Raw genomic sequence first — 24,803 nt, forward strand, 5'->3', positions numbered from 1 at the left:
TGGATCAGGGCTTCTACTGCAACCGTCATATGACTAGATAGGGATGCACAACTAGATTTCATACTGCATAAATGGCACAATTAGGCATAAGACCAAGCCCTGAAGCAGCATGTGATGGATTGCACAAGAACCCATTCTATAATAATTGGACCCTCCCACACAACCACATGAATGAATGAATGAATGAATGAATGAATGAATGAATGAATGAATGTAAGTAAGTAGTGTGGCGTACTTTTGAAAAGGGGGCAATTGGCACGTCTCTGGGGGGACAGGCAAAAAAGGGGGGGGGAAGCAGCCCAACCCCCCCCCCCCCCGCGCCGCCTCTCAGTCCTCGCCCTCCACCAGCCGGACGCTCAAAGCGGGGGCTTGCCGCACCCGCCCCCTTCTCCCCCCCCCCCCCCCCCCCCCCCCCCCCCCCCCCCCCCCCCCCCCCACCCCCCCCCCCGCCCCCCCCCCCCCCCCCCCCCCCCCCCCGTCTGCCTGCCGCCCCCGTAAGTTGACGAACGCCGAGCGCTCCAGCCCCCACCAACGCGCGCAGGGGCACAAACCGGGTGGGAGTGGGGTGAGGAACGGCGACGGACCCCGCTTCTTTATTTTCTCCCGACACGGCTCCTTTCCCCGCCTGCAATTTTCTCGCCGTCCCTGAAAGGTCCACTGATTTCCTTTGGGAAGCGGCCCCTTATTTCTTAGTTTATCCCCGTAAGTAAGTAAATAAGTAAATAAATAAATAAATAAATAAATAAATAAATAAGGTAGGTGGTCCAGTAAGTACCACATAGTACCAAATACTGCCAAAAGATTTAGACAAGCAGAGTCAAGTGATCTGAAGATGAAAAATATGATTTCAATTGTATATCCAGGTGTAAATCCTGATTGCAACAAGTTTAGGCAACAGCTTTTCCTAAGCTCTTTGTAACTGTTACCCTACTGAAACAGCAGCAAAGGAAAGGGAAAAAAAGAACGCTGCAGCTTGTAATTCAGCAACATTTGGCCATGGTTTCATCGCTCTGAACTAGGGAAAAAGAATTTTATAAGACTAATTTAAACCATTATTCTCAAATTAATAAGTGGACTAGAGCACAACTAGCTGTTTGAAAGGAAAATTTATTCAATTATTTTGTATCATTGTTGATTAAAAAAAACATAGACGCACACTGTATGCTTTGGGAAGAAATACACACAAAAAGTGCATAATTACAATAAATGAATACATGCTTTGGCTTGCATATTCTTCGCCCCCACAATTAACAGATGAGGAAAAATAATAAACACAAGATTTAAAATCTCTTCCTTCGCACCTTAAAAGGAAAGTGAGAATGAGGATAACTCACAGCCTTAGATTTGTATGCAAGTCTTCTAGTTGTTCAACTACGGTATGTAATTCTAACATTTAGTATAGGTTTGAACTGGACAACAGTCTAGATTGTTTTATAGTAGAAATCCAGTAGCCTAACAAAAGGTACTCAAATTATTTTGATTACTTTGGGAAAGCAAAAAAAAAAAAAAAGCTTATTTCAAAAATATAATAGAAATTTCAGAATTAGTTAGCAAATAGGTCCTTACCTTCAGAGATGCTAGAATCATGAAACATGGTTTCAAAAGCTTGGTGAGTTTCAGCAAATGAAGGTCTATCTAGGGGACTCCATTTCCAGCCTACAACGTAATAAAAAGCAGCAGGGAATTACTATCTCCGTTAGAGTTAGCAATCCAATTCCCACTATTCTGGAGCGAAAGTAACATAAAAAGTAACTGTAACACTGGCAATATTTTTAAGGTTCTTATCATGGTTTATTGCATTCTATTTTCAAATATCTTAAAATTACTGCCAACGTTTCTGAATGTAAGAAATACCTTGATATAGCTGTGTATTCTGGTATTCCCTTTCTAATATTGATCAGCCAGATAAAGGGCCTGAAACTAAAAAATCTTCTTTACCTTCAATGTCTGGTATTCATGATGGTGAAGGTCCCGTTTATTTATGATGAATAATAGTTACCCATTCTCCACATATTTGGCTAAACTCAAGTAAGCTGCTGGCCAGAACAATGCTGAACTGCTACACGACAAATAAATATGCCTTTATTTACTTTGACTCTTCACAAATTTCTTCTAATGGCAGTAAATAGGTAATTGAAAAATTTTAGAACTCTCAAATACCATTTATAACCTAATTAAACGCAACTTTTTGGTCTTTTTTTCTGCCCAAAATAATCCAGATTCTTTAACTTTACCTTTTTCCCATTTGTAGAGTATGATATTTAACTTCCCAGCTGGTTTGTTGCTGTTTTTAGTGCTCTTATTTTATCCAGTTAGTTTTTAAAGGTAGACCTTGGGATTATCATTCCTTTCTACTTTAAAAGTTGTATTTATTCCACTTAATATCTTGAATAAATATTTCTGAAAATTTCAGCTGGCACAGATCATTGCGTGAAATACAGGTAGTCCTTGACTTACCACCACAATTTATCTCAAAATTTTGGTGGTTAAGTGAGTTTTGCCTCATTTTACGACCTTTCTTTCCACAGTTGTTAAGTAAATCACAGTACAATTTTTAAGTTAGTACCATAGTTGTTAAGTGAGTCTGGCTTTCCCATTGTCAGAAGATCACAAAAAGTGGGGCACTGCAACCATCCATAAATATCTGAATTCTGATCACATGACCTTGGGGATGCGTCAAAGGTCGTTAACTGAAAAATGGTCATAAGTCACTTTTTTCAGTGCTGTTGTAACTTTGAATGGTCAGTAAATGAATTGTTGTAAGTCGACGACTACCTGTAGATCTATAAAACTGATCATACTTATTTTTTTAATTTCCAGGTCTACTTCAAAGCACTGATCTTTAACAGAAAATTTCTTAATGGATTGACATATTTAGAATGGCATGTTAAGGCTTCCGGTTTTGCAAGGCTTCGGCGGCGGCAGGAATTCGCGATCCTCCGTGATTCCTGCTGCGCTCGCCGCCGAGGTTCCTCCGATCCGAACAGATCCAGAGGATAGGGCTGCCCTGTAGAGACAGCCGAAGAGAGAGGGGATCTGGATTTGGGTTTGGGGGTATCGCAACCCCCCTCCTCAGCCGGCAAAACCCCTTTTTCCCAAGGCGGTGGAGCGGCGGTCAGTAATGGCCGCCACAAAGAAGCCTGCAGCCGGGTAAGATTTGTGCTGGAGGAAGCAGGTGAAGGTGAAAGTTTTGGCTGAACCGGGACTACAAGAAACCTCTAAATACCCTGAAAACTGAATCATTTAAAGGATACATTGTTTCCCAAGGAACATCGTAAAAGCGGCGAAAAAAGCTGAAAGGGAAAGTTACTTTCTTTTACTCTCCCTTCCCACAGAAACAACACTTGGAAATCTGGAAAACCTGCTTGGGCATAGAAGGTAAACTTGAAACTTTAAGCCAAGGGGATAAAGGATTTCTGGACATTGGAATTAAAAACTTAAAATTCTTTCTTTTGTTATAAGTGGAAGGGAAGAGGCAAAGATTTGTTTTAAGACTGTATTGAAGGAGACTGCTTTGAGCTTATAAGATTAAAAATAAAAGATATTACGACTTCTAGAAGATTACTTTGGAACTGTGTATCTGAATTCTACCCTAGGAAGAGAAAATATAGAAAAAAGAAAGTGCTTAATGGAACTGTTTGTTTTGATTTGGTTTGCTTTGTGACTTTGGAATCTTTGTGAACTATTTCTTGAAAGATTAAAGATATTTGGGTTGTTTTTTAAAAAAGGGAAAAAATGGCATTATCTTTTGAAGATTTACAAATGGAATTTCAAAAATTGAAAGAAGAGGAACAGGAAGGCATGGGCTCTTCTGGATCTATTTTCTACTTTTTAGAAATGGCGATTTCTACTTATCAAGAAATACAACAGCGACAGGAAGACTGGGACCAAGAAGAAGAAGAAGAAGCCATCTTTAATGGACAGATACTTTTAGTGGAGGAAGAAAAGCGTAAGGGGGGTGAAGAAATGTTGAATTTAGGACTTTAAAAAGCAACCAAGAAAAAGAAAAATAAGATGAAAAATCTATACGATGTCAGAAAGCAACAGAAAAGAGAAATACAACAGAGAGGGAAGATTAAGAGAGTGAAACTTGAGAGATGGGGGGGTCAAAAAGCCAGAATTGATAAGAAAGGAAGGGAAAAAGGAAAGAGAAGTCATAAAAGCTTTAAACAAGATGTTAAAAACAAGCTTTTTTTAGAGATAAGGGGTAAGATATAATTTTATAAAAATGATTCTGCAAAAGTACATAAGATTGTATGGTAGATATTAGTATTTGAAATTGAATTAGAAAATTAAAATATTACATGAATTAATAATGCATTAAAGAGAAGCTTGAAAATGTTTAAGATTTGATAATAGAGTTTAATTTGCTATGAAATATTGCTTTCATTATATTATAAACTTAATGTTCCTTTTTTTTGGTTTTACTATTACTTGCTAAATTTAATATTATTTGCTTGTCTTATTATTTTGAAACGTAGTACTTAGAATGTACGAAGCAGAATCAGTATGGAAAGTATGTATTATTTTAAGTGTAAAATTTAGGGGAAAGATAAAAAAGTTGTCATACTTCAACCAGGGGTTACAGGGAAAATATTGTATTAGAAAGGAAGGAAAAATAGATGATTGAAAGAGAACGGACAAAAGATGCAAGTATAATTATTTAAACTGAGATGAAATAAATAAAATAGAATTAAAAGAATGAATAGAAGAGAGAAAATATATAGAAAATATAGAATGTTAATTAAGATATGAAATAGTATATCATGTGAGCACGAATTTGATTTACGTCTGTACAAAAAGATCTAACCCGGGGTAAGCCACTTTCCAAAAAGAAGTTTTATGTATTTATGTTTTGTATAATGTTTACTTATGTTTGAAAGGATGTTGGAAGAGAACTAATGAAATTATATATAATGAATATACATAATTTAAGGTAAAAGAGGTACAATTAAATAGAAGGAAAGGGAGCAGTAAAGAGAAGTTGGGAAAGGATATGAAGTTGAACAGATAAGATAAATATATATATTAAATTGTGTTTGTATAGAAATGTGATAAGTTGGAATTATCTTGCTCTTTAAATAAGATATTCTATGGTTTTTTTAGGAAAAGATATTTTATGTTACTACATCCTATGTTTTGTTCGCTTGTTTATGTGTTTTGAAAAAAAAATTAATAAAATTTGTTAAAAAAAAAAAAAAAAAAGAATGGCATGTTATGTACTTCCAGCACCCAGAATCGCTTTAACAATGAGATGGGTGGTGTTCAAATCTAATAAATAAATAAAATGAAATGCCTGCATATTAATCCAAGGAGTGACCCAGATTTCTTTACCATTTAAAGTAGGATTAAAAATTGGGCACCTGGATTGTGTGGAATATTTTCCCAATTCTAAGACCTTTTAAATACTAAATTAAAATCTGCTTTTAATATAGGCTGAGGCTATTTTTTTAAAAAAAATTCTAGTTTTTACACTGGGGCTGCTACTTTCCTTTTAATATGGTGCAATTTTAATTTTAATAGTTCATGCTTGTTTTTGTGTGTTTTGCTATTTATTAGTTCTTTAAATTTTGTAGTCACATTTTGATATTCAAATTAAATTTGCCTGTAAAATAAAAATCAGAGCATTGTACTCACATGCTCTCATAAGTTCATAGACCTTTGGTGGGCAACCTTCAGGTTGTTCCATCCTGTAACCTTTCTCCAACAGATCATAAACTTGAGAAAGGTCAATGCCGGGATAGGGGGACATTCCATAAGTGGCAATCTCCCAGAGCAAAACTCCAAAAGCTGCAAATTAAGCAAGAACGTTTAAAGCTGCATTGTTTAAACGACACTGACTGTTCTTACTAAGGTATATTGAACTTCTTAACTAAAGAAAGACTATCCGGAGAATATAAAAATAGTCCCATGTAACTTTATAGTCCTGATTTACTCACATAAAATAACTCTGTATTAAAGGGTTTTTTCTCTCTTACCCCAAACATCTGATTTGATTGAAAATGTGTTGTAGGCCAAACTTTCCGGTGCTGTCCATTTGATAGGAAACTTTGCTCCAGCATGAGCTGTATAGGTATCACCCGTCATCAGTCTGCTTAATCCAAAATCAGCTACTTTCACCACATGATTTTCTCCCACCAAACAATTCCGAGCTGCTAGATCCCTATCAAAGCAAAAAGACAAGAAAAATAGCACTCCTACTTTATTCATTTATTTGTATCCCATCTTTATTATTTTTAGAAATAATTCAAGGCGGCGAACATATCCATTGTATCTTCTTCTTTCTATATTCCCCACAAATATCCTGAAAGGTATGACTGGTCCACACCAGGATGCTAGAGGAGGCATACAAATATTTTAAGATTGGATTCATGGAGATAAATTGGAAATGGTTGAATAATGACTTCTGAGAATCCACAATTTTGGAACTGTGAGTATCTACAATAAATACAATGTATTTTTTTAATAAAACATTCATTTAGGAGTTCTAGGCATCAAGGAGAGAACCAAGATCCCCCACAAGTGTTCTTTACAGAGACTCCTTGTGAGACCATAAAACAGTCTTTTGGTGGGTTTCAGAGACCTGGAAGCCAAAAGAAACTCAGCTTTGCCCAAGCCACAGTTCACAGCCTTCAAACAGACATTGAATTCACACATTGCTTCTTAATCATTTCAGGAAATGCCTTTGTTTAACTCTTTTAGGAAACTAAGAAATTTCAGAATGACACATTTCAACTTACGGTGTGATTTTCCTTCAATCCTTAGCAAAAGAAATTTTATGTAAATTTAAGAATTTGAAGAAATATTTTTTATTTTGAAGTAAAAAGCGAAAGAGTGAATCGAATGTTGATTTTAGAAAATTACAAACACACCAAGGAACCAGATTAATTAGCATTAAGATTGAGAAGCTAATTATAAAAATCCTTACGAATTGTTTAAAATCCTAGCCTAATATATGAAAATTTTGAGAATGTAATAGATGAGCATTGGCCTAGAAACCAGGAGATGATGCGTTCTAATCTTGCCTTAGGCATGAAATCAGTTGGGTAACCTTGGGCTAGTCCCTCTCTCTCAGCCCTAAGAGGGAAGCAATGGGAAACCACTTCTGAAACTACAAGTCAACCTTGACTCAAAGGCACAAAAACAAATCCTAATTGGCTATCCAGGCAGGAAATTTGAATTTCCAAGCAAAGTTGGAGCTTGTTTTGATAATGTTCTTAGCCATGTCAGCAGGTTCCATACAACCAGGTCAGACCCACACTACATAAAACCAGGACAGAATAATTTGGATGCTTTTACCAAATTTTACCTCTGAGCAATTTTATCTTCTAATCTAGACCATACTAGGAATACTTGATATTAGTAGGAACACACAATGCAGATCTAGAGATTATGGGGATGGCAGAATAAACTATTGCTTTTGCTCTAAAAATGGGAAAGACTATGTCTATTGTTCCTGCTCATGAGCAGGATGCTTCGTTTCCCTAGCATCTTCAGAAAAATGTTGAGTATAGGATCTATTCTCTCCTGCTGCAAATACTGCCAGCTTCCACACATTCAATGAACCCTTTATAAACTATCATGATGGAAAGGAGACGCTGGCATCTCCAGCCAATTTTTAATTCATGTAGCTTTTTATTGAAGCACTCTAAATCACCCTTGGCAGTTCCTGTAGTTCTTGTCAAGAGGTTTTTTTATGCACACAAGCAACTCAGTGTTTAGTGGCAATATGGTTCTGTAATGGAAGAAGCACAAACTCACAAGAATAACTCAAGTAAGTATTTATTGACAGACATTCCTAGCAAAATAACATCCATCAGGTCAGAAAGAGTTAAAAATGAGTAAAGAACAACAAAGAGAGAAGAAATCCCCACAGAAAGTATGAATAAAAATAAGCCAATGAAATGGAACCCTGAAAGAATTAGGAAAGACAAGAGGATTTTCTTTTTATGCAACACGTAAATTTAGTATTTGAATTTGCTATCAAGAGATGGCACAGGCTACCAGCTTGACTCACTTAAAAAAAAAAACTGGGCCAATTCATGGAAATCATGGGATCAATAGTTATTAGGCTTGACAGTAGTGTGACTGCCTTTAAAGGCCATCTGTGGGGAAACTAGTAGACTTCATTGTGCAGTCAACTGACCACTGTGAGAACAGACTGCTAGACTAGATGAGCCAGGGATCTGATCCAGCAAGGCACTATTTATATATTTATTCCTTGGATACATACCACCTTGGTAAGTGTTGACTGTGTTCCCTTTAGGATCTTACCTTTATGTCCTCTCTGACCATTCTTTAAAAAGCCTTTCCTTATGTCCTATCTTTCATGATCCTTAAATATAGCACTTGGTTGGGCTTTTGATTCACTTAACCATAAAGCTGTTTCTGTAAATGTTGTCTTAATTACCTTGAACTGAAACTGGGTGCTGTTGCTGTAGGAAAACTTGTAGGCGTCTGATGGGAATGTAAAAGCTAACCTATGTTAAATCTATGGATACCTTCAGGTCACCTGGTATAATGATTGCCAGATCATCATTTGATCAATCTATATAGGTTTAACTCTGCTGTCCAATCTCTGTTTATCTCGGAAACAATTAATAAAAATCAAGAAGGTTCCTGAAAACAGTTCTTAAAATGGTACTTGCTTTATACCACTAATGTTTATTAAACGCTTGATGCATTGGGGAGGACAGAAATCTGTCTCAGTTTCTCAGAAGTTATAACAGTTGTTCTCAGCACATGACTGCTAGTTGGGTTGGCCTCCTAGATACGACAGAATTTCTGCAAGTAGTCTTCCAAACAGATCTTTTTCGTGTCATATTGAAGGTCATTTGATCTCATTGAGACTGGAAGAGTATGTTTCAGTTTTTGCCCAGCACAGGATCAGTAGGAATGCTAATGCTTGTTCTCTGAATGAAAAGCAAGTCTCTTTTTTTTGAATTGAGGAGATAAAAAAAATAAAAATGAAATAAAATTGAGAAAATTTAAAGGGGAGGAGAAGTTATATAGAAAATTGAAAATGTTAAGAAGATATGAAATGGTATGTAAAATGAATATGAAATTGAACTTGTGTCTGTACCAAGAGTTTTAACCCGGGACTAAGCAACTTTCAGAAAAGAGATTTTTTATACTTTTATGTTTTGTGTTTATGTATATTTATGTATTGTTTGTCTTGAAAAATAAAACTTGTAAAAAAAAAAAAAAAGCAAGTCTCTGTTGAAAATGTTGGACCATTTCTCTGTCCCTTGTTATTTTAAAGAATTATGGGCAAGATCGTTTTCTTGCTCAAAAACAGGGAATATGGGGATTTGCCAAATAGGTTTTCTTCCTGGAAGATTTTGGAAGCAAGGCTAGCTTTGGACGGATGGTCCACCTCCCAGATTTAAGCAATAATCCCAGTGAATTGTCCTGCCCTACATTTTGGCTGTTGCAACCTGGAGGTCATCCATAGAAGATGAGCCATGAACTCAGAAACACTTGCCAGCTTATTCAGGCCCTTTCTCAAGTGTTTTACATCCGCTGGGAAATCTTGTAGCAAAAATCAGCCCCACAGTGTCAATGAATCATCACTACTTTATTATGGCTATTGATGGGGGTGTTTGCTATTTTTAAAGTCAGTTCCAGTGACTTCTTCAGAAAAGAATAGAAAGGAAGTTTTTTTTCACAATCATATAATTTAATCTGAGATCATATTAATAGTTACCTGTCAGCTCTATTATTCTGATACTCAAGAATCTTCTCATTGTCAATGGAACTAGTTTACATGAATGTACTCCTGTAGAGTGTGTACAAGGGGATAGTGTATGGAAAGCATATGGCTCTCCTAGGTCTTTGGTGCAGCTCCTACAATGTATTCCAAATTTACTTTTTTTTAAAATAAAACTTTATTTGTGTTTTCACAAAAAAAACAACATCTTTTTTTAAGCGAACAGCATGGTTCCAGGTTTTCATATCTCCATACAGATATAATCTCAGTTACATTTTCATCTTTCATATTCAATTTCATATCTTATCACTACTTTTTATATTCTCTATTGATTTTTTTCTCAAATACTTCCCTCAGGCTTATTTTATAGCTTTCTCATTCATTTCTATTTCATTTCCTTTTCAAATTTTTCATATCTTCATAATAATTATACTTGTACTTTTTTCTGTCCTGTTTACAATTTCATTGCATATTCTTATTTCATCATTTCCCCAAAAATTCCTCCACATTTCAAACATTACAAAACAAGGTTTCCCCTATGGCTGCCAATTAGAGCAGGGGTCCCCAAACACGGTCCGCGGACCAGTACCGTCCGTGGAACAAGTCCTACCGGCGCTGGTTTGCTGCGCGCCATTTTTGAGGCCTGAGCTTTCTAAAAGGGGAGCACAGGGCGCCATAAAAGGTGGATACGGCGGGATAGAAAGGTTGGGATCACTGAATTAGAGTGTGTCACCTTCATATCTTATAATTAGTTCCCTTTCAAATCCCATTAAACATTCAACTTTTAAATTGTCCCCTTAAACAGTTATAACATTCAGCTCCTAACAACTATATTATAATATATATCCCTTTTCAGTCAGATTTCGCATGGTACTTTTCCCTTAAGTTACCTCCAATACACTTTAAATTTCAAAGAAAAAAGGTAAAGAAAATAATTAATCTACTCAAATTCATACTAGAAACTGATATTGATCTCATTACAATCATTCTCATTCTTTTCAATTATATTTTATAAGTCATTAAATATAATTAATATTCATATTTTCATACCACTTTTAACCTTATAATCTTCTTACAACAATCCTCATAATTCATTTCAATTAAATTCCATATATGAACTAATATATTTCCCATATTTCCTTTTTTTTACCTTTATTCCATTTATCTCTGTATTTGATTTGACTGTTAGCAAACATTCCAATAATTAACAATACCAGCTTCATCTTCCACTTTAATAACATATATCTTCCTATTTTCTACATAGTTTATGATTTCTAATATATTTATACTATTCCTTGTCACCTTGCAGAATCCTCTCTTAATTTTTGTTTTTAACCATTTTCTCTGTGTCTTTTAAACAAACTATTTCTTTTTATTCTTGTTCGTTTCCCATGTTTCTTTATTTCCCGATTATGTTTCTTGTAACTTCTTTTCCCCTTTATTTTCCCCCTCTTTTTCTCACACCAGTTTTTGTCCCCTTCCACTTCCTTCTGTAATCCTTTCTGCTTCTTGCTTATATTTTGTTTACTTTTTGAACTGTTCTCCTTTCTAATTACCTCCTCTAATCTCCAATTTTTAATTCCCTTTTTTTCCTTTTTTTGCTTCAACTCACTTTGCCCCATTTGTTTGTTAAAGATGGACTCTTCTTTAATATTCCAAATTTATTTCTGAACTGCTAATGGTTCAGAAGAGAAAAAATATTAAATGTGAGGTCACTGCATGAGTTATATTTAATTCCATTTAAAATTAATTCCATTTAAAAGATACTAAGTTTTTATTCTGATTCTCATTCAATTGGCGGATGAATCTTATTATGTCAAGGTCACAATGGATTCTGAATCCCTACACTAATTAAGAACTTTTTTATTGTCTAGTATCCCTAACTTGATAACATTAAAGCACTATATTGAAATTGTTTACTTTTTAGTATTTCATATTTATGTCAAAAACTTGCACCTAAATTTCCATTTCACATGAAAGTTTGAATCTTAATAATATACTGAGTATAGCAATACATCCTTCTGAGTATTAATGTTTTCTTCTTTGAAATTGAAGCTGAGAGCTAGTAAATGTAGAGTATTTGTTTGATTCTGCTTAAAATACTTTTTATCCAAAATTCATGTTCTTGCCTGTATCAACAGAATAACAATTCTGATGATAGAAAATCGAGCCCAATTCTGATGACAGAATACTCTAGCCCAACAAAATACTATATCCATGATAAAAGTAATTCAGAATATAAAATGTAGTCTTTAAAGATTCATAAAACACTTATACAGTCAAGATAAAGGGCGTGGTGGCTCAGTAGTTAAATACAACTGAGCTTGTCAAGTTGGAAAGTTGACAGCCTAGGTTCGAGACCCAAGCATTGCGCAATGTGGTGAGCTCCCATGCTTGGCACAGCTCCTGCCTGCATTTCGAAAGTGTGGAAATGTAACCAGATAGATAGGTACTACTTTGGTGGGAACAGAGTTCTGTGCGCCTCAGCATATAATCATGTTGGCCACATGACCATGGAGACGTCTTTGAACAACACTGGTTCCCTCGGCTAAGAAATGGAGATGAGCACTGCCCCCTTAGAGTCAGAAACAACTGGACAGAGGAAACTTTACCTTTACCTTACAATCAAGATGAGACACATTTGGGGCAAAACATATACATAGGTATCTCAGCTTTCAAATATATAATATATTATGTTATCAGCCTTTTTTCAAAAGCCATGGGAAAGAAATTTGCTATTTGTCCTCAAATTAAAAAAATGATAAAACTAGGGAAAGATCCCTGAGATTTCCTTCAATTCAAATTAGCTTGGAATAAGTCAGATCAATCAAATCCTATTACATCTTCACCTTCAAGATAATGCACTGCAATTCATAGATACATTCTTACATTCCTGCTTCACTGAATGTCAAGGTTTCCTGCTGACCTGTGAATGAAATTCTTCTTCTCCAGGTACTCCATGGCAGAAGATATTTGGGTGGCCATGTACAGCAAGACAACAGCAGTCACTTCTTCCCGATTGCACTCTCGTAGGTAGTCCAGCAGGTTCCCATAGGGCATATATTCGGTTACTATATAAAAAGGGGGTTCTAGGGTACACACACCTGAAGAAACATAGGAGAGCTGGTAAATCCTTATGTACTTACGATTTTGCAGTAAAATCTAATCAGTAATTGTCAAAAGTGGTAGCACTGCATTCTACATTAAAATAAATGAGGAAAAGATTTATTTCTCACAATTAAAGAAATCCATTTTTAATGATTTTTTAAAAATTCTCTAGCAAATACTACAAAGATTTCTACACAGATAATTTTGACACAACAGAATTTACACAAGATCAAAGAGAGAGAGAGAGATTATTAACAGTACCCCAAAAGCCCCAGCCCTGCAATGTGAAACCTCATTGCTACAATGCAGTGAAAAGTCACACCACTATGGCATAGCAAGATCATGATAATTACGGCCAAAAAGGTGGATAGAGAGGAAAGTCAGCAAGATGTAGTGGCGGGGGGGAGGGGAGAGGGAGTCATAAATGAAGCGGGCCCAAATCTTTATCATATGACTGTGGTGAATTGGTCATAACTTTGAGGACCAGTTATAAGTCCATTTTAATGTCATTGTAATTTTGAACAGTTGCTAAACAAATGAATGCTAAGTAACAACCTGTAATTACATATGGTCCTCGGTTTAATTAAAAAAAAACCTACTTCAAGAGTTCATTTTCTATTTCTGCGATAGAAGGAATCTCTCCTCCATAACTTACTACTTAGATATTAACAAAACAAAACAGCAAGAAAGATGTATAGAAAAAACTGTTTGCCATCAAAATTAAGCAACACACCATACCGCTTTATTTTAATGACAAATTTGTTAGCAAAAAGACATTCCCATCAATGCCACTAATGTGGATAACATGTGACCCAGCCCTGATACACATGAAGCAGTGGCAATTGTTTCCCCATTAGCAAGGTGAGTCTATATTCTGGAAACCATAATAATATTTCTAGTTCTTATGGTTATGAAGAAAATGGGAATATATATTGCAATAAAAGAGATTATTTATTGAGAACAAAAAGAGAGAAAAGACTACACTAAATTTTGGGCTGGGAATGAGGGTTACAATTGGTTGAAGTTTGGAGGTTTTGTTTGCTTTAACCGTGGTTCTGAATCTACTTTTAAAAAAGCCATTGCTTTTAGGCATTTAGGCAGACTAAGAGATTAATTTCAAGCTTGAAAAATAACAAGATGGCCTTGACTGCCAATTCCACCTCTGCAACCACTTTCAACACATTTGCACAGGTTCATAGATTTAGAGAAAATCAACAATCACAGATTCACTCACTCACATAAAATATAGGAAACAAAAACTGCAAGATTGCGGTGGGATGTCATTTACTTTAAGCGGATGTAGTCTTTTCTAATAATATATCAAGTGGGTGGAAAGCTGGAGAGAAAACTCTCATGCCTAATGAGCAAGTTCAACAAATACAATTTCATCAGAGGAAAGCTTTTCCATATTTAAAGCTTTGTTCAAACTGGTCCAAAGTAAGTAAAACTTAAATACTATGCCTCAACTGTTTGATGTATGCAGTTAAAATGGAAACAAATATATACTTAAAACAAAAAGAGCAGTGTGATCAGATTTGTACACTCACCTAATAATTGTACTAGATTTGGATGCTTGATTTCCTTCATGACAGAAGCTTCTTTCAAGAACTCTTCTACCTCCATAGTATCTTCCTGGAAGTTTGATAAGACATGCCTCCTCTTAATAACCGCAATTAATTTACACAGAAATTTGGGAGCCTATGCCTTAATACAAGGGGGGCAAATGACAGACCAAGGTACTTATCCAATTTCCCAGTTCTTTTTTTCCTTGTTCCCAACCCAACCATAATATACAGGAAAGTAGGAGCATACAATGGAAAGATCATGTTCAGGAGATCAACACTTCTGCAATCATGACTTTCTAAATCTTTCTAAATTGAAAAAGGTCTATCTACCGGTTGCACTGTATTTCCAGAAGTAACCAGCCAGTAGTCTCTGTATCTACTCCCAAAAAGGTATTTTCAGGTACATCATCCCTTAAATTACATTAAATATTTCAGAAAGTAATACTTTAGTTACAAACATCTGAGCTTTTCCAATGGATTGATGGTACCTCAAGCGAATGATGGAACATCTTTTCACTTGAAAGTACATCTTTTGGAAGGTTAATCTCTGCAGGAAAGGCTTTTTACCCATATATACTCTGAATAAGTCTGTGAACTGTAGCAAGATAGACACAAAGCACTATAGCAAAACTGAGGTGCTGAATCCATGTTTCTGACAGTATGTTTTGTATATATGTATATGCAGAGTGGTTGTCCTAACCAAGAATTTGAAATTTCCAGCTTACAGAAAGAAGGAAAATGTCAGACAGTTTTAATAGGCACCATTTTTTAAAGGTGCGGAAGAAGAGCATCTCTATTTGTACAGGTAGTCCTCAACTTAAGACCAAAACTGAGTCTGGAACTTCCATTATTAAGCAACATGGTCATTAAGTGAATTGTGCCCAATTTTATTATGTATTTTCCATGGTTGTTAAGCAAATCTGGCTTCTCCCGTTGGCTTTGCTTGTCGGAAATTGGCTTGGGAAGGTTATAAATGGTGACCATGAGATGCCAAGATGCTGTAATCACCACAAATGCATGTTGATTGCCAAGCCCCTGAATCACAATCACACGACCACAGGGATGTTATGATAAATGCAAGGACTAGTTGCAAGTCACTTTTTTCAGCACTATTGTAACTTCAAACGATCCCTTCATGAATGATTTAAAGCTCAGGACTGCCTTTAAAAATCTGCCAGTATTAAACAGCCCAAGTTCACAAGGTTTGTGCTTTTGTAGTCACAAACCTTTGATATTCATGACCTCAGCAAGCAGACAAGTACTCTAGGCCTAGCAGTATACACGTCAGATGCATTTCAATAACACCACAATGCTCCCATGACTGCAATCGTACCTTGAGTGTTTTCACTGCAACTGTAAGGTTATATTTCTTCCATACCCCAACATACACTTCACCATATTGTCCTCCCCCGAGTTTGTGCTTCATGGTGATATCTGTTCTTTCCATCTCCCATTTGTCATGGATGGGTGACACTCCATAGACTGTGGGCTTATTGCACTTGGGTGCTGGGTAGTGCAAAGTTGTTACAAGGCCATCAGCTACTGTTGAGTGGTGGTGAACTAGTTCTGCCAATGTGTTAAAGCGACTTTCAGCTGTCACATATACCTGTTAAAGAGGAAATGAAGACCTTATATAAACTGGTCAATATGCAACATGAAAACATAAGCAAGTGAGAAAAAAATTCCCTCTTCTCTCCAAATCATTTTCCTGAAACAAAATAATCAATAGTTTATGAAAAGAAAACAAAGCCTTATGAAATATTCTGACTATTAAGAGATAGGCCTTATTCTTGAGATTACTCTCTCAGCACAGAAAATACGGAGGAAGCAAAGACAAAGATGAAAACTTGCAATAAGAATTGGAGAAGAAAAGATTTTAAAGGCCCTGGGAATCTTTTGATTTTTGTCAGCAGCCAACCTATCATCTTCTTTCCTGTAAAAGAGAGGAAACAGGGCTATATATAGAAATATAGACAAGAGTGATTTATGGGAAAGATGGTGGACTGAAGATGGCTCTGAAAAAAGTGAGGCCAACATTTGCAGCCATTGGTAGGGGCCAATGAGTAGATTGGCCTACAGTCTTCTTTGGATAAAGCGAGAGAACAAGAATGAACAAAGTTGTTCTCCTTATGAATGCTCTTCATGAGGAAACTACAAGATAGTTGTCTCTGAAAGGGGTGTGTGTATGTGTTTTATATATGTTAATTAAGAGAAGATGAAGAGATTGTGATGAGGATAGGAAGTTGCTTTATTGGAGGGCTTCTTTTTCCTTTTTGCACTTTTTTTCTTATTTTAGTCTATTTTTTTTATTGCATCTAAAACTTAATAAAATTATTACAAAAAATAGAAACAAATATTTCTCTTTTAAACTTTTGTTTTCTCTTTTGGGGAATGCATGTATACCTTAATACTTTAATGTTATAATCTAATTCTTGAGCGGAAAGCTTCCAACCATTGGGCTTAATTCAAGTTTCCCAATCCAGTCCATGGAATATTTCTGACACATAGCCTTTTAATCACAATTCAGGTAGTCTTTGACTTCAGTCCCTACAATTGGGATTGGAATTTCTGCTGATAAGCAATGTGATTGTTAGAAGAAACATATGACCGCGCTACTTAGTGACAGCAACTCTAGTACTCCCAGTTGAGGTTGTTAGCCTAGGACAGCATCATTGTTAAATAAGTGCCTCATACTTTCTGCTGCCCTGTTTCAATCACCACCACCCCGCCTCCTGCCATCTATCTCCCCCATGTCTGCCCTTTTGACTGACCTGAACTCTGTCACCTACTTCTGCTGGCCTCTGACCTTTGCCTACTGGCAGCTGACCTTTGTACTAATCCAGGATCCAGATGCTGAGAGAGGGTCCAGCCCTGGGATACACAAAATGTGCCAGGGTGGTGGAGACTTGTATGCTGAAGGGCCAACTAGAGAAGAGGCACTGCGACAGTGAGACTGTTTCCAGACAAGGAAGGAAGCTGATGCCAGCTTTCCAGTGAAGGTAGAGGCTGTGTGGGAGATGCTGGTCAGGGTAGTAGTAGAGGTGGAGAAACTAGTGGGATGTGAGCTTCCTGCAGATGAGTACACATTCTGCAGCTTATGCTGGAATATCTTCTGGAAAAACTAGTCTGCAGGCTTCAGAGAAGGATAGAGAAAAGTTCAGCATGGGCAAAGCCTACCTGCAAGCTCTCTACTGACTCCTGGCCCAGCCTTTCTCAAGCAAAACCTCACAAAAGGCCAGTAATTTCCAATATGCTGAAGCCTGTAGGCCAGTTCTCAAGGAGTGCTCATGTTGCTGACCATTTGTGAGATTTGCAGGAGGAAGGTTGGGCTGAGTTCAAGCAAAGGATTTGTGAGCTGGGCTTGCCTCCATCCCTCACTGAAGTCTGCAGACTAGTTTTCCAGAAGCACTTTCAACACAAGCTGCAGAGTGTAAGCTGTGCCTCTGGGAGTCCTACATCCCCTGTTTCCTCCAGTTGTACTGTCATCACAAACAGTCCCTCCCCTCACAGTCTCAACAGTTGCTCAGGAAACTGACGCCTGCTCTCCTGCCTTGCTTGGCAACATACAATATCATGCTTCACTGTCCTGCTGCTTCCTCTTCGGCCACGCCTGATTAGCTTCCTTTGACAGATGAAGCTCTGCTACTCTACTGCACTGATCACACGCCTCCCAGGGCTGCATTTTCCCAGAGCCTGGATCCAAGAAGAAGTAGTTAGTGAAAGTCAGGTGGCCAACATCCAAATTTTGATCATGTGACCATGGAGGTGCTATAATGGCTACAAGTCATAAGTCCATATTTTTCCAGTACTACTGTAACCTTGGACAGCTTGAATTAATGGTTGTAAATTGAGGACTACCTGTATTGTCATCTTAGACTTTGCTTCTTCTGTATTTTCTGCTTGGACAGTTCTGAGGTTTGCTCCAGGTACTTTGGCCTTGCGATGAGTAGTTTGTCCAGAAAGCAACTGGGAAATCATCATTATTTTCTGGAATAACATGTGACTATTTGATCTTGCTTCCTTTTAGTGATTTTCAACTTGATTATTAGAGCAGTATTTGTCCCTCTTCATAATAAGCCTAGCAACTGACCCTGCCTACTATCTCCAAGGGATTTATCTAAAGAATTAGGACCAATAACCTTTATTTTCCAAGAAATGAACCCACTACAATTAAGAATTTCCACGCTTTCTATTTTTCATTTAGAATGATCAAGGTATACATAACTTTTCAAACAATGTTTCAAAAATAAAAAAGATTAATAGAACAAATCTACATTGCTGTAAATCTGTCACATCAGAATTACTACAAGAGTAACTTTCTCATGGCTCAGTATCCGAATATATCATAACCCATTAGTTATAAGAATTTAACCAATGGAGTGTTTGTCTCCCAAAATGGCTTTCTTCAATTTCTGCAAAATAATGCAGAAGGGAATGGTGCTGATACGAATAGAAAATAGAAACTTTTATCTCAGTGCTTCCTTGATATTTGATCAGTGGCTAATCAACTTGTGCAACACAAAATCAGAAGGACATCCCTTGCTAGAAAAACACTTACTCTTAACAAAGGTAGATGGAATTACAGAATAGGAAGCATTTGCTTAAAAACTTGTATATTTAAGATTTCTGTGGCCTGGGGGGAGTTCCAGTTTGCAGGGCTTCAGAGGCAGGCAGGAATCCGCGATCGTGCGCGGTTTCTGCCTGGGCTCGCCGCTGGAGCGTCCCGAGCCAGCTGGCTTCGGGGCTAAGCCACCCCGTAGAGGTGGTAAAGACGGGGCAGACCCAGCAGGGTTTGAGGGGAGCCGCACCTCTCCTCCTCAGCTGGCTAAACTCCCTTTCCCAAAGGCAGTAAGAGCGGCGGTCAGAAATGGCCGCCTCCAAGAAGCACTCAGCCGGAAAAGAAAGCACAGGAGGAAGTTAAGAAGTGAAAGTTTTTGGCTGACCGGGACAAAAAGTAACAACCAAGGTACCCTGGAATTTAAATTTTGCAAAAGATACATCACCCCCAAAGAAGAGTCGGAAGCAGCGAACGAAAGTGAAAAGGGAAAGTATTTTTTTTCTTCACTGTTCTTCCTCACGCTGATAACAAGATCTGAATAAAGAAATCGGAAAAATCTGCTTTGGCACCAACAGGTAATTAAGCTGGAAATATAATTAAATGCCAAAGGGACAATAAAGATTTCTAAACACTAAAAAATCCTTTTTTTGCTATAAGTGGGAAGGGAGAGAAAAAGAACAAGGGCAGGACTTGGAAGGAGGAGACTGCTTGGAATTCAAAAGAATTTAAAGTTAAATCTTAACAAGACTTCTAAAGGATACATTTTAACTGGAACTTTGCAACTAAATAGTAACCCCAAGAAGAGAAAGTGAAAAAAGAAGAAAGTGTTAAAAGAAATAGCTTGTGTGTATTTGGATTGCTTGGTGATTTTGGGACTTTTGGAAATCATATTTGAATGACTAAAAACAATTGTGTGGTTGTTGTTTTTTAAAAAAACCAAAAACTCTACAATGGCATCACCTCTGGATGAACTGAATGAACTGGATGAATTGAAAATCGAATTTAAAAAATATAAAGAAGAGGAACAAGAAGGGAAGGGCTCCTTTGGCTCCATCTTTCAATTCTTAGAAATGGCGATTGGTGTCTACAAGAAACAAGAAAAGACTGCGCAACAAGAAGATTGGGACAAAGAAGAAGCCATTTTTAATGAACAAGTAATTCTATCTGGGGAAGAAAAGGGAAAGGGGGGAAAGAGAATGGAGAATTTAAGACCTAAAAAAACAGCCAAAAAAGGGAAAAATAATGTGAAAAGGGGATATAATGTTGGAAAATAACAGAAAAGGGGAATACAGAAGAGGGAAATGGAGGTGGAGAGACAGGGGGGTAAAAAGGGGAGAGAGAAGAAAGGGAAAAAGGAAGGGAAGAGAAGTTACAAAGGTTTGGAGCAAGATGTAAAGAAACAGGATTTATTCATAGATAATGGGTGAAAATTTAACCGAAAAAGGGATTCTGTAAAGGTACATAAGATTGTATTGTTATATTTGTAATAGAAATAATGTTAGAAAATTGGAAACAACATATGATTAAAAAGTGGAATAAAATAGTTAGTGTAATTTAGTGAAACTTTTGTGAACAAAATAAATGAAATGAAATAAATGAGAGATTTGAACTAGGAAGGAATGGGCACATTTTAACTACTCAACGTTTTATAAAATATAAGTGAAGTGAGAGGGAAGTAATTATGGAAAGCTTGTGTTTCCATAGAAATATGATACTTATTTGAAAAGTAATGTGTAAAATGTTCAAGATTTAAATGAATATTAATATTAATGATAGAATCGAATTGGTATGGATTGTTGTTTTAATTATGTTATAAATTTATAATTTTTTCTTTTTAAAATACATTGTGTAGTTTTAGAATGTACCAAGCAGAATCCGAACGGAAGTTATGTATTATATTAAGTGTTATCATTTTAGGGGAAAGATATAAAGGCGTCATACTCCAATCAGTGATCACAGGAGAAATTTTGCTTAATGAGAAAAGATAATAGACAGCTGAAACAGGACAGACAAGGAATATAAGTATGATGATTTGAATTGAGATGAAATAAATAAAATAAAATTAAGAAAGTTGAAAGAGGGGAGAAGTTATATAGAAAATGTAGAATGATAATAAGATATGTGTTAGAGATAACATTGTTTTACCCTAACTGTTTTAGGTAAAGATAATAAAATGATGAATCATGGTTTGTCAGATAAAGTGTATGTGACTTTAAGCTAAAGGAATGTAATTAAGGGTGCAGCTGTAAAAGTACTATATAAGCAGCAAGGCACTCTCTGGCTCTTACTGGCTGGCTTATTGAAGACTGCGTTCTTGCTGGATCGGGGAGGAGAAGAAGTGTTGGATTACTTTGAAGATATTTTCTCAACGGAGAGAAAATAAAGATTGGACAGATTTATTGTAAGTGTACTGACATTGGCTATTCAACACGGACTTTGCAAATAGAGTATCCCCGACAAGACTTGAATGAAATTGATATATGACTAATGGACCGTTTATTTGACTAAGCTATAATTCTTAAATGGAATAAACTATATTTTTGATAGCACAAGCGTATCTGTATTTTTACTGCGTGTTACGAGAAGGCTTATCTCACACATTTACCTGTCTTCCTATCTGACTTCGCTGCACATTCTGTTTAGTTTGTTTTCCTTAACACCCGTTGGGGAATCCAGGCTTAACAATATGGAATGGAATATAAAAATAAGCATGAATTTGAATTTGTGTCTGCACGAAGAGATGTAACCCGGGATCAGGCTGCTTTCAAAAAAGATGTTTTATGTTTTTATGTTCTATGTTTTGTTTGTTTATGTTTGTTTTTAAAAATCAAAAAAAAAATTCAAAAAAAAAAAAAGATTTCTGTGGCCCAAACGTTATATACATATAGATGTACTGTATTTACGCAGAAAAGGTTTCTCAGAACAGATTTACCTTGCCATCTGTGGTGGTATTGATCCTGTAGTGGTAAACACGTCCCTCGTACCTGAGTGAGATTGACAGCTGTCCTGGACTGCTCTCACTTTCTCGAACAAGGAAGCTGCCATTAATGAGGCTGCTCAACAGATATTCAGCTGCACTGCGTGATACTGGTCCATGATACCAGGAATGCTTCTCCAGGCTGTTTACTGGAGTGATGTAGTTACTTGGCACCCATCCTTGTCCATTTTTGGAGCGTACTTCACTCCATTCACCATTTTGATTGTAACCCAATACACGTAGCTTCTCACCTAAGACAAAGAGAAGACTCCAAATAGATAAAATGGGATTTATTTTAAAGTTGGCCTTGTCCTAACCATATAAGAAATAGTCTCATTCACACAAACAAGAATATCATAGAAGTAGTAACACCTAGAAATTAAGCACAGAGAGTATATCTTTGTGTACCATGTTAAATGTCCCGAGATGTCTCTCACAAAACAGATAGAACAGATAATTTCTTTGTATTACTCCACTGTCTCATAAATGACAGTTTTATAGATTTTCTGTTCTATAATTTTCACCATAAATATCACCATATTGCACAACATGTTTCCTTAATATTCATCATGGATAAACTTATTCAATAAGCATTGACCTGATACTATAATACTATTTCCAATGTGTTTAATTTAGCACAATATATGAACCTGCTTATAATGACTTAGTACTGCATGAACCAGTACTGAGTTCATCAGAACACAGATTAAAATATTCTTGCTTTAACATTATGTGTGAACTATACCATTTTGTGCATCTGATATTAGGCTTATAAAAGTGTGAAGCATTAAAAAGTACAGGAATGAGAAAGCATCATAATTATGACCAGTAGAAATCAGACAATGGAATAGCAGATTCAGGAATATGAAAAGCATATGCTTGAATTACCAAAGGAGACTTAAATTCTGTAAATCAGAAGATTTTTTCAGTTGTACTACACACCAAAAGTACTGAGGATCTCAAATTTATTAGGACAGACAGATACTAGTTTGAATTATATGATCAGACCAAACCAAGTAAAAATCCAAGGTTACAGAAAATTAACTGAATGAAATGATGACAGACTGTTGGGTGCCAAGGTATTGATAATGTGGGATACCAAAGTCAATACTCACAGATCTTTATACAAGAGAAATAAGGTATTTTGGGGGGGGGGATACTAAGTGACATTTGGAATTATTATAGCCTCTAATATGTCAATTTACAAAATGGCTGTCACAGGAGACTTGCCTAATCCCAAAATGATAACCATAATCGGTATTATCATCTTGAAGCACTCATCTCTGATGTCACCAAATTGGTATTCCAATATTTAATAATTTTACTGCATCAAAGATTTTAGGAAAAAGTTCTGGTTGCTCTTCCGTCGTGGTTGGAGCGGAATCCACAATCGTGCATAGTTTCACTCTGAGCTCACTTGTTGGAGGATCCAACTGGGACCAGAACCACCCTAGAGGGGTGGTGAAGAAAGGGGAGAATCGCTTGGAGGGTCGAGGGGGAGCTGCATCTCCCCTCCCTGACAGGATAAACCCCCTCCAAAGACATGTTGCAGCAGTGGTCAAAATGGCCACCACAAAGATGGGAAGTAGTCCGGGAAACTAAGACTTTGCTGGAGAGGTGACGTTGTGAGTAGAGTGTGAACCAGGCTAAACATATGGATATTAAGGTACCCGGAATTAAGGAATAAAGAACTATTTTGTGAAAGTGTGTAGAAGCAGTGAACGGAGAGGGAAAATAGGAAATTGGAACTCATAAAACTGGCTTTGAATATTGAAAGAATTAATTTGGAGGTGAAAATTTAGAAGAAAATATTTGGACACAAAAGGGTAATGTGTTGTGATATATAAGAACAAGGAATTGAATGAAACATTTTCATAATTAATTGAATATATTAATATTTTTGCAATATATAGATAATTTACAAGGTGATTGAGAGAAAGAATATCATGCAGAATCTGACTTAAAATATATGTATATGTAATATGTAGTCGACAGAAGAATATTGTTATTAATGTAGAATGAGATAATTATAATGAATTAAAGGGAATAAATGGAGGTAAAGCACAAGGCAAATAGGTGGTAAGCTCAAATGAACAACTAAGGGGGACAATTTTATAATTAATAGAATAAGGATGGAATTATTGAATAATAAATGAAATAACAGTATGTAATAAAATTGCAAATATGAGATAAAACTGTTATGTATAATGAATATAGAAAAGAAATAAGAATCCTAGATAATATTGTAAAGCAAGATATGAGAATATTTTAAGAAAAATGAAATAAGCTATGAACTGAAATTTGATAAAATAGATTTAATGACTGTAATATTTGGGAATATTTAAAAGAAAATAGAATAAGTAATAATGTGATATGAATTTGAACAAGAAAGAAGGATATGTAACTATGGTCATGTTTGTATTGAAATGTAAAAACTTGGAACCACACTGCTCGCCAAAAGAGATGTTTTTTTAAAATATATATAGAGAAACAAAAAAAGAAATTGAATAATTACATTATTATGTATGATTAAATAATATGGTGATTGGCATTAGAAGAAGGTATTGGAATGTTGAATAATTAAACAATGAAGGATCATAAATTATTATAAATATGTGCATCAATATTAGAATTATAAGTGTGTTGAATATAAGGGATGTGATTAATGTTGCTATTTCTGTTTGCACCAAAATGCATGATGATTAGGTGCCACACTGTTTATGTATTGATGATTATAAGTAGAATAAATAAAAAACTTGATTAAAAAAAGATTTTAGGAAAAAGCTCCAACAGAATCATTTAAAAAAAAAAAATCCACCTGTCAAACTGGCGGCCTGCAGGCCAGATGCGTCATGTGCAGGCCACACCCACCCCAGCTCTGCGAAT

The 24,803-nt window shown here is 36.2% G+C and overlaps 1 protein-coding gene across 1 annotated transcript in view; it reads right to left on the minus strand.

Moving 5' to 3' along the window:
• ABL2 (ABL proto-oncogene 2, non-receptor tyrosine kinase) overlaps positions 1–24,803 on the minus strand; it is a 66,790-nt gene that overhangs the window by 5,328 nt on the left and 36,659 nt on the right. The window contains exons 3-9 of the mRNA XM_026669211.2: positions 21,873–22,168; positions 15,716–15,988; positions 14,365–14,449; positions 12,636–12,813; positions 5,979–6,163; positions 5,638–5,790; positions 1,567–1,656 (exon numbers count right to left, since the gene is read on the minus strand). Of these exons, the coding sequence (XP_026524996.2) occupies positions 1,567–1,656; positions 5,638–5,790; positions 5,979–6,163; positions 12,636–12,813; positions 14,365–14,449; positions 15,716–15,988; positions 21,873–22,168 (1,260 nt within the window). The remainder of the gene's footprint in view (positions 1–1,566; positions 1,657–5,637; positions 5,791–5,978; positions 6,164–12,635; positions 12,814–14,364; positions 14,450–15,715; positions 15,989–21,872; positions 22,169–24,803) is intronic.

Source organism: Notechis scutatus, chromosome 3, assembly GCF_049901735.1.
Source record: "Notechis scutatus isolate UNSWTSFEM ecotype Mainland chromosome 3, rNotScu1.2, whole genome shotgun sequence".
Classification (NCBI taxonomy): Eukaryota; Metazoa; Chordata; class Lepidosauria; order Squamata; family Elapidae; genus Notechis; species Notechis scutatus.